At 32.2% G+C, this 15,248-nt stretch overlaps 1 protein-coding gene across 1 annotated transcript; it reads left to right on the top strand.

Moving 5' to 3' along the window:
* Positions 1 to 1,072: 1,072 nt before the first annotated feature.
* Positions 1,073 to 12,702, top strand: LOC127702779 (adhesion G protein-coupled receptor E2-like). Its single transcript, XM_052207081.1, has 3 exons — positions 1,073 to 1,122; positions 5,302 to 6,247; positions 12,646 to 12,702. Exons 1-3 carry the CDS (start codon positions 1,073 to 1,075, stop codon positions 12,700 to 12,702), a joined length of 1,053 nt encoding a protein of 350 aa, XP_052063041.1.
* Positions 12,703 to 15,248: the final 2,546 nt, after the last annotated feature.

Consider the following 15,248-nt stretch of genomic DNA (forward strand, 5'->3'; position numbering starts at 1 on the left):
TTTACTTTTATAAATTGTTACTTGGATGGAGAGTTGTCTCATTGGCACTCATACCACATCTTCCTATATCTATAAACACACAACAACACGCACAGTTAAACTCAGTTCAAAAGAAGTCGGAGTCCAATGTTAGAAAATGGTAACAGAAAAAACTAAGCAAAGTGACAATGATCAAAAGAAATTCACAAAGGATACCTAACAGTTAATGAAATGCCAGCTCCAGATCTGAACTAAACCGATTAAAGACTATGTCTGCATTATATTTAAATCAACTAAAATTCCGGCCGTTATGGGTTCAGTATCATGTCATTATAAATCATACGAGAATAACACAACCCGTATCATACCAATAACTGGTTCCAAACATTAACTTCCTTTCGATAATAAAAAAAACTTTATTTTGCAGATTATTAGAAGGTATGTGATTTCTTTTCTTAAAATCGTCATGGTCCTTGAACACGCTAGCGTGTCGCTCCGTGACATTGTAGCGTCATATTACAGATGTTATACCTTTACATGAGCATTTTGTAACTTTCCGATAATTGTTTCGATTGCTGAAATTGATTAACTCATATAAGCGATATTATTTTCGGTCGAACATGAAACCGGAAGAGCGTATCTTTTGACTTCTTGTGATATTTTGATGACTGGATCTTATTGCGTTACAAGAGTACGGAATTAAAATTACCCAATATCCGATTAAACGATTAAATAAAATTTAAAACACACACCACCATAAAGACAGAAAAAATGTAGGACTAAAGCCGAATTGTCCTTTAACAAAACTCTTGGCGATTTCTGTGAGTATAGAGACGCATATGTTCATTTAATGGCGTTATAGTCTAATTTTTGTTTATATTCCCGAAAAGAAGGATATCGGGAGTAAGATCTGTATCCACCAATGCTTATCCAAGTCACCATGTAGAGCGTATCATAATATTTTGGTATGTTCAACTATCTTTTCTTCATTTTTTTCAGATTTAGAATGAATTGTTTCCATCAAACCACTAAGTTACAGTTGATATCGATATATGCTGTCGTCTCCGTGTATTGCTTAGAACTTTCGTATATTATGGATGCATATAGAGCAAGATGTGGGAATAAAGTTTGTGGTCCACAAAGGTTTGATTCCACTAATGAAATAGTTAGAGAATATTGCCCAGAATGCATCTGTGACGATACATGTATAATTTACAAGAATTGTTGCCCAGATCACTACTTTCGTTTTCCTCTTTCGTGTATAGAAGCAAGCCTCTTGGACTTTAACCCTTATTCTAACAAAACATCAATAGCAATGATCAGTCATTGTCCTGTGTCCTCGGACAATACCACAAAAAGGAAATGCGAAATGTCAACTAGCCTCCTTCAAAAATTTCAAAACACTCCCGTTTATTCACACAAAAGCGGACTGACTTACAGAAATATTCATTGTTCAGTGTGCCATAACGAGTCATTCCAAGATATACATCAATGGAAAATAGAAATAAAGTGTGCAGAGTTTGCTGATTTCAACTTTCTGTCTACTTATTCTGAAATATTCGACTATGCCGAAGAGAAGAAATGTGACATTTTTTATTCAAGCGCTGACATATATGGACTTCATATTAACATATGCGAAGATAAATCTATGTTGGATAAGGCTATGATAAGTAAATGTAATGTTTCAGGAACATGGAAAAAATATGATGCTGATATAGATTTTGCATGCCGAATTTATGAAAATAGATTTCATTTTTTCAAAAATATATTTTGCCAACTTTGTAATCCGCCCAATGATGTAGCTATAGATGAAGTTATCTCGAAATGTAATGCGACAGGTTTGTGGGAAGTTTTCAGTGCTGAATTAGAAAAGGCATGCTTTAATAACATACAAAGTCCCTTAACAACACCATTCAAAAATATTTACTGCTATTTATGTAATTCAAATGACAGAAATAGAACACACAACATGCATTTTAAGGAACTAGTTTATTTTATTGTAGAAAAAATGGAAAATCAAAATGAATTCGTGCTTCAGTTAAAAAGTTTGGATTTAAACCTTGAATCGATTATTGAGAGTGGAACGAAGTACTTAAAAGATACCAACCTTGAAACTTTAGCAACGAAAAAAACTAAAATAATTCAAGATAAAGACTTCTACGATTTGAACAAAACAAGTATAATGCTACAATATTTTGCATTTACTGGTTCTCCTGTGTTTTGTCACAATTATTCATTTTTCTCGAGATTGTCCGATTGCGATTGCAGCGATAGTTGCTATTTTCAATCTGGATGTTGTGTAGACAAATACTTTCAAAAGTCGACTACATGTACTGATCAACAATATTCTGATCAGAAAAACGGATATTTAGTTTTTGATACATGCACTAAATCCATGAGCAGGTGGTTGGAAACGTTGTGTAGTATGAGTAATATCACAAAATTCTTTACTTTTCTGCCAATAGAAATTCAAATTGATAAAAGTTATACACACTTTAAAAACATATACTGTGCTTTGTGTAGTGACGGACTTAATCAGTCCGATTCACAAGTTTTAAATTCTATTTCCATGTGGGACTTACATATTAGTTGTAATGTGTATTTGCCGCCATTTTTCTTTTTGTCGTTCGAAGACTATTTCCGGGTTTTACAAGAAAACGGATGTTCTGTAAAATACAAACCATCTGAATATACCAATGTTTACTGCGAAGAACGAGAAGACAAACACTGTAATGTTTCCGGGAACTGGGTGCATGGCGACCGGGATATTAAGTTTGCTTGTGAGAATGTAAATATGCCTAGGAATTTTTACAAATCAAAAATGAGTGTCTTTTGCGCAATGTGTAATCCGGAACAAAAATACAATGTGGAATATTCTGATTGTAACACTACAGGTCTTTGGAAGAACTATGACAAAGACACAGAGGAGTATTGTTTGAGTTTGCCAAACATTGAATACCTTGCACCATACAAAAACAAGTTTTGTGAAATATGTAATAACGAAGAAGACACATATACACATATACTTCCAACACACAGCGAAACATTTGATAATATTGTCTTCATAACAGAATTCATGCCACCGACATTTAGAGTTATATTTGAGCTTTCCAACTTCAAGCAATCATCAAAACAGAAAATACAGACACCCAGCTGTAACGCAAGTCAGATTCTATTTCTTGTAAGTAACGCCGTGTTCTCATTTATCATGACTTAACTTACATGTTCTTATTGCAAGGGACGTTAACTTAGTCGATGGGAATCACACTGCCATTTTTGCCATGTTTGCAACCTTTACATCAAAACTACTCTTACAACAAACTAACACTATAAAGTTACCAAAACAAAAATAAAAAAATCTTAATTGAGACCACAGATAAAATAAATTCTACATGACAGGCATTTTAAATATAGACAAGTATACTGTGTACATTACCCTTTATTTTCAAGAATATTAGAGTTATTGGATTACGTTCACAGAAACTTTACACTGAAAATTCCAACAAACAAAAATTGCGAGGTTTTTATTAATACGATTAATGCGACTGGGCGAGGATCGCAATAATAAGAACTTTGATATCGGATGATATAACTGTATGCAGATTGTCCTGAAATCGTAATAACTTTAAAAATTACATATTTGTCCTTTCTTCAAAATCCGCAATAATAAATGCACGCAAAAATTTCTGAATTTACAGTATTATATTTCCCATTAATCACGATATAGAATAGTTTTCATAACAGTGTGGACGAGACCATTTCTTGACGCGCTCAGTTTATCAATTGACTGGGTTAGATTAGGTGAACGTTCCTCTGTAACGCTGAAATATCACATCGTACGTGTTATAGAATTTAAACTGTGGTGTTGCCAAAGATTCTAAATGCATAAATCAAATAAAACGAATAACTAGCAAAGGACTTAACATTGTGTGGTGATTTAAATGTTGAATACTTAAACATTCTTTTTTCTTCTCTTCCACATGCATGAACTTTATTCTTTTGTTCTATTCAAATCCCAATTGGAAGGCCTCTGACAGACTGAGGGAACGTAAATTCATTGTTATAAATAGCCGATGACAAACAAGTTAACGGTAAATGATTCAAGTACATGTATTACGGTTGTCAACACTGTTACGGGAATACCTATAAATAAAACTTAGAATAAGATATATGACAATCAGACAGCAACTAAAAACACACATATGAAGGTCAAATCCGTTCTTTAACCATAGAAAAGTGTCTAAAATATACCAAGCCTGAAAACTTAATAGCCCCTATGTTAGAATACATGACAAATTAGTTGAGAACAAATTCAACAGTGACCATCAAAAGGTCTGTCATCTACACCAAATTCCTGAAAAATTTGGGACAGGCACAAATCACTGTACACGTAAAGGTACGAGCATTTGATATAGTGGAAAAGGGGGTGGGGGTGGGGGCGAAAGTACAGGGTGATTTTTCTGACGGATTATATATTATTTTCACCTTTAGCGAATCTCGCTTTTTTTTTCACTTTTCTACACATTTATGTCCTGTATTTTATTATGTAATATATAATATATTTATTTTCATTCTATTTTGGGAAGGGGTATTTTTTTCATTTTAGAATTTTCATTTGAAAAAATTGTGAAAATGATAGATATAAAATGTTCGTGCCATAACCATAACTTGATCATTTCAGAATAAATGTCGTGATATACATTGTTATCCTGGTAGAATGCATATCGACACAAGATGTACCCCTCTATTCCAAACAACAGCAAACCTCGGATACATTTTATATGCAGGATTAAAAACTAGTTTAGTTTCGGATATCAATGATACGATGCCATTCTTAGAGTCAGTCGGTCAATCTTTCAAGGATTTTCTAAAAGCTCGCTTGAGACTGTCGTTTATTGACTTTGAAACTTCCATCATATATTCCAACCTATACTGTCCAGACAGTAAACCTAACAAATTAGACAAAGGAATTGAGGTTTTTTTCTTAGCCTATCACAAATTTTTTATACATGATTCTGTCAACCGTTCAATGACGGAGGAAACACTTGTTTCATTGCTAGGATCAACCTTTAATGTTACATACGATGAATTCCAGCAGCCATTTTTAATTCAGCGTGATGAAAATGCTTTCAATTTACCGACTCTAGTTTCCAGATTTCAGTTCACTGATAAATGTTATACTAAAGAAACACCCGAGTCATACCCAGGAAATTCGTACGTTCATTCACACGTGACTCAACTTTTGATGTGTGAACAAATCGAATTAAACTATACAGAATTCAATATCAACTTGAAAAACTTACAATTAACTGTAATTTCAAGAAAAGCTGTAATTGAACCAGACGAGTACATTCTGATATCACCTAGACAAGCTAGAATATGCATAGATCGTCTGCAGACTTTGAATGCAAGTAGGAATTCCTTCAATTCTGGTGATGTATGGAATATAGTTGCAATGGTTTTCACTTGTATATCACTTCTTTGTTTATTTCTGACATTTTTAACTTACTGCATTTTTCCAAGTTTGAGAACACTTCCAGGAAAAAACAATATGTGTTTAGTGTTTGCAATTTTTTGTGCGCAATTATTGTTTCAGTTTGTAGAATTAGGTACAAAATCCGACATTGGATGTAAAATAATCGGTGTTTTAATACATTATTTTTGGTTAGTTACTTTCGGTTGTCTCAGTGTTTGTTCTTTCCATATGTACCGAGTGTTTACAAGCAAAACTGGTATCCGTATATCCGAAACATCTAGACTGGTTAATAACATAATATATTCGTATGGGACACCTGCTATAATTGTTTCATTAAATATTATTGTAACAAGTTTCTCAAGCGTTACATCAATTGGATACGGAAGTCGAATTTGTTTTCTAGACCAACCAATCGCATATGTAGTTACATTCGCAGTTCCAATAAGTCTCGTTTGCTGTACTAATATTTTCTTCTTCATTGCGACAACTTATAAAATAGCAAAAAGACCAAAATTGAAAAACGATTCTCAGATGAATCTTAATCAAATTCAATTCACCGTGTATGCCAAATTATTTTCTATAACTGGAATTACATGGATTTTTCAAATTATCGATTCTTTCATACCAGTTTCAGCCTTTTCAACGATTGTTTCACTTTTGAACGCTTTACAGGGTGTGTTCATATTCGTCTCGTATGTATGTAACAAACGTGTTTTAAGTCTGTATAATAAAACAAGGATGTCTTTTAGTGGATACAGCAGGACAAGAACGAGCAGACGTACAGCATCCACCGTACTAAACAGCAGTACGCTATAACCACAAACTCTTTGGCTCCGATCCACAAATTACTCTACACTAATTGGTGTAGTAAAGGAAAATAGATCCGGCACGGAAACATTCATTGCACGGAGCTCGCTATCAACATAAACTAAACGTAGCAGAATGTAGTTAATTATTGAAGAAATACTACAGTGCAATATGGAAGTTAAGGATGAAATTAAATAAAATCAAGAATTTATAATTGATACTATAAGTCGGAGGAGCATTAGTTAAGGAACAAAATAAGCTAAAAATATTGACAGGTCATGGCGCTCCTTTTCGAAATATTTGATTTTTAAAATATTGCGGGAAAATGCAGACTCGGACTTTTACCTTATATTTGCATTGGTACTATTTGGGTCTCAAATCAAAAGAAAAGAAATCAAGAATCTGCTTAAATGTTGGCAAATGACCTTATATGAGCTATTAAGTCTTATATGAGAAAATAAATGGGTGTTATGGGGCAAAAAAATTTACCTTGTATCGTATGGAGAGAAAAAAACAAGGATGCCTAACATCTGTCACATATTCCAAAATCTCACCTAAGTACATCTTTAACATCATTATTCATTTGCTCTTCCTGAACATGCATGAAATATTTGTCACTGGACGTTAAGTAACCAACAATTAATTAACCCCTTTGTCTCTGCTGAATATTTGTTTTACTGTCAGTCATACATACTACATCTCCTTATTTATACTGTTATTGATGTAAAATATCTTTTTACATTTTATATTTAGATAGACAATTACTGATTGTATTGTACCATACATACAGCTTTTTATAAAACAAATAACTGTTTGTCGTATTTAAAGTATGTACACTCATATCCGATACGTAGTGTCAATACCTGTGTTACCAGGTTGCTGTCTTAATTAAAGAACCTTTAGTTAGCTAGCTCATATACCCAACGCCCCCTAAGGGGCAACAGCTTATAACGACCAGATGCATAGTTTTTGCCTGTTTACCTAAGATGTTGAACAATATTGGAAAAAACAGTCCTGATAAATAAAACAACCCATTGCAATAATTTTATAAAGACATACCAAAATTAATATCATATTTTTTTATACTCATTGTACTGAGAAATTTTACTTATATAGTCATTTGGTATTAGAAAATTACAGAGATTATTAGTTACATAGTGTTCTAGTGACCTAATACGATATATATGGGGTCAGTAAATTCCATATGGGGTGAGAGCAAAGCTCGAATCCCCATATTGAATTTTACTGACCCCATATATATCGTATTAGGTCACTAGCACACTATGTAACGAATTTATCTTACCGACTATCTTAACTTGTGGTATTTAGACTATCGGCCTATCAAAGGGATCAAGTCTTCAATACCGTTAGTATTGAGAACATACTTCCATTGGTATATGGTCCGTGTAACACTTATCAATTCAAAAATTTTAAAAGTTTAAAAATTTTAGATTTTTGAAATTTTGTGAAATATTGAAATTTTCACCAAATAATTAAAAATTTTAAATTTTAAATATCGTTTTTATAGTTTAGATATTTGATCAAACTTTAAAAGTACTAAACTTTACGTGCAGTTTTGATTATTTCGCTTTTTGAAAGTTTGATTTTTTTTAATTTTTGATTAAGATATCAAAAATAGAAAACAGGCGAAAAGAGGGGTACCTATAAACGGAATAAAAGCGGAACGAAACGAAACAAAACGAAAGGAAACAAACAAAAAGAAATTAAAAACCAATTGTTCAGAGAACAATTGAAGGTCTTTCCACCCAAAATGATATATTTGATATGAAAATAATAAGATCCAGTTTAACATGTCACTTAACGTGTCATATGATAGATTAATGTATACTGATTCCAAAAATATATGGTTTCTATACACTTTTGTTTGAAATAAGGGAGATAATATGTTACTTCCGGTTTGAAAAATGTAATTTCCGTTAATATTTGATAGTTTACTTGACACTGATTCCAAAAATATCTGGTTCTATATACTTTCACCTTAAATAAGTACAAAAAATAGCTACTTCCGGTTTACGTAAGGTCATTTCCGGTTGGAATTTTCAAGGTCATATGGCTTGCAACCTTATGCAAAAGTCCCATGGCTTTATAATGTATAAATATGAAGTTAAAGTACGTTGATTCGGTTAAAATTGACAAATCATCCTTAGGATATAACGAGCAATTTAGTAAAATAAATTTATCGCTTTCTTTTACGGTTACGGAGAAGATATCGGAACAATGAGAAGTCAAAATTTAGAAAATGACCTTGACCTTTGACTTTGACCTCAAATTTATTTTAAGAACCAAGGACCTCAAATACACGTACCTTAGGTCTGTATTACTTACCATTCATCTGATACATTGAAATATCACTTATGTCAAATTCAAAAGGGAAAATAACTGTCATATGGAGTCTATGAATTGATTCGGTTAAAATTTGACAAATCGTACTGAGGATATAACGAGCAATTTAGAAAAATAAATTTGTCGCTTTTTTTTACGGTTACGGAGGAGATTTCACAACAAAGAAAACAGCGTTTGGGGAGATAACTCGTACAATAACAAATCTTCGACTAAACAGGGTCAGTCTCAAAAGCGCAATAACTGTTCGATATCATATGAAAAAAATCTAAGTGACATCTTGCGAAACCACAAAACAAGTTTTGAAATTTGGCGGAAGAAGAAAAAAAAATAATCCGAACAAATACAAAAGCCTAAGGTTTTTCCACAAAATAGTGGAAAGACCTAATGAACAGTTACTGGTACTTAAAACGTAATGTATAAAATAAAACCAGAGGCAGACAGTTGTAAGTAGTGAAAAACTGGATAACAAAATAAATATTTCTCAAAAGCGGAGAATTCATTTTAAAACTAGAAACACGTTTTTGATGATGATCATTCTATGTTAGGAATAAAAAGCACAAAATATATCAACTCATTTCTAATTGCAAAAAAATTAATTTAAAGAAGAAGTCGATTTTTTTATAAAACAAATTGGACATCATGAGATAACAGTATCCTGAAATTTTAAAGGTTTTGCATCTTTTGCAAAAAAAAAAAAAAATAATAATAAACCTATTTAAACAAGATGATTTAATTTTTATTCCCTTAAATTTGATTTCTTTTTTTACTCTACGACTTCTTACTATCTGCAATCATGTCGGCAGATGAAATCATTGAATGTATCAATTATTCGGTTATCTTAAATTGTTGGCCTTCAAATATTCAACTTTTGAGCGTTCCTGATGAAGGCAAACCCTGAAAAGCGCTTCGGTCGCATGCGATATTTAACGTTTTGTTTTCATTTTTTATCGATTGCATGACGATCATATTTTGCCTTGTATCATTGAATTCATTTCAAAGTATTGATAAGGAAGGAATACTGAAATTATGGTGTCGCAATGAACGTTGTGCTAGCCACAAATATTAATGTGGAAGGTTGTTGATATCTTTTTGACACTGCTACCCATTATATACACTGAATTTTAGAGTAAGATCAATTATAAGAAACTTGGAGGCTGAATACATTCATACCATATAAACGTAAACCATAAACATTATTTCAATCCTGCATATTAATGTAATAGTTGCCGCTGTACATTAAGCGCCCATCTATCCATTTGTAGGTGTCAGCATTTTGAAATGGTAATTTGAAATAATTTTAAAAAGTTTATATCAACGATAAACATATGATCAAGTTGAAGTGACCAATCGAGATGGTTATCTATTTGGGAATCGGAAATATAAATATTGTCACTAAGGTGACACTATATTTGACTTTGATACCTCCACGAGGGGCTTCAATAATGGTACATTTTTCTAGTGCGGATCCATGAATTTGAAAATTAGGGGGCTTAGTTAGACAACATTAGGACCGATGCTTGTAAAAAGGATATGCATTTATCGTATATGTAGCTCCGTTCGGGGTCGGCGGCCCCTAAATCCGCCTCTTTTTTTAAATAGCAACTAAAAAGAAACGGGATATGTTTGTATCAAGGGATAATTCCGTATTTGTAATTTGCGCATTTTTAAGTTATCGTACGACAACCAACATTGAGCAAAATAAAAGTACAAGTATGCAGCTACGTCCAGTCAGAATGGGGCGTGTAAAGAAATTGCACGATGGATTTTGTCATTTTGGCCATACACCAATGTTGCTCTCGAAAAACCAGGACAATGTAATACGCTGAATTTTTTGTAAAGCACTTACATACAGAACGCTGAAAACTGAATATTTGAAAGTCAAGTAAATAAGAACTGAAACAATTGAAGAGGTGTTTGGCTAAAATGAAAGTTAAACATATAAGGGATACTTTGCCCGAGGGAATTGAAACCCAAGTTTCTTTGTAATTTGTATACACAAGACCTATTTCAAATGATTGATTGTTTGTTGCCGGTGGCAAATATTTCATGCATGTTCAGGACGATAACAAATAAACAATAAATACAACAGGTAGGTCCTGTAAGAGTCTGTTCAGGATGAAGATCGGCAAATTTAGATGCCACTGGAAAATGAAGGTATATAGGATAGGGACAGAAATGTTGCCTTGCAACAAACCAACTATTCAAAAACAATTGTGGACCCCTAATGGAGCTAAATATATATTATCTGATAAATGCATATACTTTTTACAAGCATCAGTCCAAACGTTGTATAAGGGAGCAACCATTTAACTTCAAAAGGGGGGAGGGTAATGGTTTTTTGTCGATGTGAGAATTTTTTTTTTTTCGCACGAACAATTTTATTATTATAAGTTTTTCAACGCTATCAATCAAATTATTTGGGTCAAAATTTAAAACTACAAGTTTGTTCTCTGCTTGAACAGAATATTTTTATCATCAAATTAGGGATCATAATATTTTTTTAGGAAAAAAAAACCATACCCCCCTCCTTTTGAAGTTAAAATGGTCGATCCCTGACTAGAACCCCACCTTTTCAAATTCGTTGATCCGCACTTGAAAAATGTACTATTATTGAAGCCCCTCGTGCACTGAAACCAATGATACAAGGCAATATACGATCGTCATGCAATCGATAAAAAATGAAAACAAAACGTGAGAAATTGATTGCGTCCGAAGAGCTTTTCTTGATCTACCTTTGAAGATCGAATATTTGAAGGCCAACAATTTATAAATAACCGAAATAGTTAATCAAAGGTTAAAGATTATCGTTCAAAATGTACATTCAATGATTTCGTCTGCCGACAAGGATTGCAGATAGTATAAAGAAGTAGTAAAGCAAAACAAAAAATGAATTCAAATTTGAGATAATACACGTGTATCGAGGCGTTTTATTGCTAAAAATTCAGTTGAAATATATACATACGCAACCCTACCATACTATTTGGCCTACTGCGAGTTGGTCAGTTTTCACTGTTACTCCTAAATGATGGGCGCTGGGAAAACCAAATAGTTCTGAATTATTCGTTTCGTTCCGCTTTTATTCCGTTTCGCAGTTTACATGTACCCCTCTTTTCGCCCCTTTTCTATCTTTGATATTTTAATCAAAAATTGAAAAAAATCAAACTTTCAAAAACCGAAATAATCAAAACTGCACGTTAAGTTAAGTACTTTTAAAGTTTGATCAAATATCTTAGCTATCAAATATAAAAACGATATTTGAAATTTTAAAATTCTAATTATTTGGTGAAAATTTCAAAATATATAAAATTTTCAAAAATTTGGAGTTTTGATATTTTAAAACTTTGATCAAAATTTCAAAAATCTAAAATTTGAAAACTTTGAAAATCCAAATCACTGTTTTCAATTTTTCAAAGAAATCGACATAGTTTAAACGCGGACCGCGAAGAGGACTCCAAAATGAACTGTTACACAAAAAAGAAATATCCACATAACCACTTGCTCAATATGGGTAACAGGAGACTTTATTTGTACATGTACAAATAAAGCAAAAAGATATTTGTGTTCCTGTCATCTGTTCAATAGTTGGCTGATTGCAGGATAAAACAAACATGTTGGTCTTCCCTGTCTTTAATGGAGAAGAACAGGAAAGTTGTAATCATGAAGATTCAAGTGACACCTACTTGATAATTTGCAGTAAAGGAGTTCTAAGAGCTCTACAGTGGTAAACCACACCACTAACATGACTGCCACAACTTGCAATTTTTTAGAACATAAAAAGCCGGTTAAAAGTATATTCAATCTCAAACATATTTTTTTTTATAAAATAATAGATGAATTAATTTGTTATATATAATTTCCCAAGTATTTGAGTAGTCGTATTTTGTAATGGACGGTTGCTGGTTCATAGAAAAACATAATTATTCAACTTTCAAGTATGATATATGTAATTTTATTCCAGTATGATATATGTGATATATGTAATATTTGTTCAAGTATAATATATGTAATATTTACTCCAGTATGATATACGTAGTATTTGTTCAAGTATGGTATATGTAATATTTACTCCAGTATGATTTATGTAATATATACGTAATATTTATTCAAGTATGATATATGTAATATTTATTCCAGTATGATATGTGTAATATTTGTCCAAGTATGAAATATGTAATATTTATTCCAGTGTGATATATGTAATATATATGTAATATTTATTCCAGTATGATATATGTAATATATAATGTAATATTTATTCCAGTATGATATATGTAATACATTTTTTATTTGTTCAAGTATGATATATGTAATATTTGTACAAGTATGATATACATTATATTTATTCAAGTATGATATATGTAATATTTGTTTAAGTATGATATATGTATTATACAAATGAAGATGTGGTATGGTAGCCAATGAGACACTTCTAAACAAAAGACCAAATGATACAGAAATAAACGACTATAGGTCACCCTACTACCTTCAACAATGCGCAAATCCCACACTTATATTTTTATATTTGTATACTTATATATCATGTTTATTAGTTTACCTGGCCCAAAGGGCCAAGTGAGCTTTTCTAATCACTTGTCGTCCGTCGGCCGTCGTTAACTTTTAAAAAAATCTTCTCCTCTGAAATTACTCTGCCAAATTCAACCAAACTTTGCCACAATCATCATTGGGTATCTATTTTAAAAAAAAATTCGTCCGATGACCCGGCCAAACAACCAAAATGGCCGCCATGGCTAAAAATAGAACATATGGGTGAAATGCAAATTTTGGCTTATTTCTCTGAAACCAAAGCATTTAGAGCAAATTTACGGCATTTCCAATTCGTAAGGTCAATAATGACTCTCTAAAGTTAACCCTTTTGGAGCCAAAACGACATTTTTGTCGTTTACCGGTAGCACGCCAAAACGATATTTTTGTCGCTTTTTAGCAGAACCCCCAAACCCTTAAAAACGAATATAAAAACATTATTTTACCGCCGAAAACATAATAGCATAATAGGTTTGAAGAAAAATAACTGACTTTGTTCTATTATTCAAAAATAACCCTAATAATTCCAAATATATATTGAATGTTTGTGGTTGAAAACAATTTTTTATTAGGTTACGTGCAATTTTTTATACAAGCTATACTTCAATAAAAAACTATTGCCACTGGACGTTAAGCTAGCAACCAACAATCAATCAATCAATAAAAAACTGTGTATGCCTTTATTTATAAAATGCCCCCAAGGGTGACTAGGGAATAGAAATATTTATTTCCAAATTGTCGGTTTTTTTAACAGTATTTTAGAAAAAGAAATAGAAATGAAATAAAATAACTTTCGATTTCCAACCCGAAAATTAAAAAAATCACTGAATATACACAAGATCCGCTACGTGTACTAAAGTTTAAAGGTTAAGTCCCGAGGATGATGGAAATTTCACCGAATGTGTGAGATGTCCAATTAAGGTGGCTCGGGTGTCTTCCTCCATCTTTGATTTTGAAGTAGCAGATAACAGTTGGTCTAGATCTTAAATGAAATGTGCAAATTTTGAGAATAGTTTGTAATTCATGTGTAAGACTTTTGATGTAAATATAGAAAATTATGTGTTTCATCATATTTACGGCCGTAATTTCTAAAAAAAAACATCATATTTGTGTTTGATTCATTTTTTTTTCAACTTTGCCAAATAAGGGGAGATAACTCAGATAGTAGGGGAGATAACTCAGATAGAGTTATTTTTCAATAAAAAGTGTTGTGAATTAACCTATTTTAATATGTAGCAAGAAAACAAGTTCGGTGACCCCATTTTTTTTTATTTGAAAGCATGTTACAAGAGCTATCTTCTCACATTTAATCTTAAAATCCTATCATGTAGTTTTCTTTTTATCACACAAAATTGGATTTTCCATGCATAATCTATACAAAATCTGACAATTTTGCACAACCTGTAGGGTGGAAAAAAGTCCGGTGACCCATACTTTTTATTATATTTTTGAAAAAAGCATGACCAAAACTTCATTTTGACAAATTATTAAAAAAATCTATGGATTTTTATAAAGACGCCCCAGCCACCTTAATCGATTAACGGGGATAACGTGCATGTGCTTATCAAGTGATAGTGATATAGCTATTAGTACAGGTTCTTTTTTTCTTTTTTTTTTGACTGAATATTGAACATAACTTGATAATTTTCGTTATACTAGCTGAAATACTACCACATTAAAGTCATACGAAACTTAAAATTAAAAACAAATGATGCATATGTTTTCCATAACTAAATGGCTAGTTTTTATTATAAAACTTATGTACACACACTTTTTTCTCAAGAAAATAGAAATTAACCCCAGTGACAACTCTGGTAGTATAATAGAAATTGGCCCGAGTGACAATCAGGATGACACTGACGTTGAAACACCAATCATACGTGCCAGAAAGTGTGCGCTGTCTGGCCAACAGATCCAAACCGAATATCTAACCAAGAAAACGTAACGGAAATTATCAGAACTTGCTGTGGGGAATATGTCATTATACTAATTTCTCAGTATGATTGTGCCCCAACTGATCTTCGAAATATCTTAGATGTAATTATTAAATCTGGAGAATTTGGGTACTGCATTGGAACAG

Source organism: Mytilus californianus, unplaced genomic scaffold (genome assembly GCF_021869535.1).
Source record: "Mytilus californianus isolate M0D057914Y unplaced genomic scaffold, xbMytCali1.0.p SCAF_5, whole genome shotgun sequence".
NCBI classification, from domain to species: domain Eukaryota; kingdom Metazoa; phylum Mollusca; class Bivalvia; order Mytilida; family Mytilidae; genus Mytilus; species Mytilus californianus.

Excerpts from the sequence above, each read along its gene's own strand:
- LOC127702779 (XM_052207081.1), top strand. The coding sequence starts at position 1,073 with ATGGATGCATATAGAGCAAGATGTGGGAATAAAGTTTGTGGTCCACAA. Across the intron at positions 1,123-5,301 it reads AAAGTTTGTGGTCCACAAAG|AAAAGCTGTAATTGAACCAG; the intron begins GTTTGATTCCAC and ends TGTAATTTCAAG. Across the intron at positions 6,248-12,645 it reads GCAGACGTACAGCATCCACC|TATGATATACGTAGTATTTG; the intron begins GTACTAAACAGC and ends TATTTACTCCAG.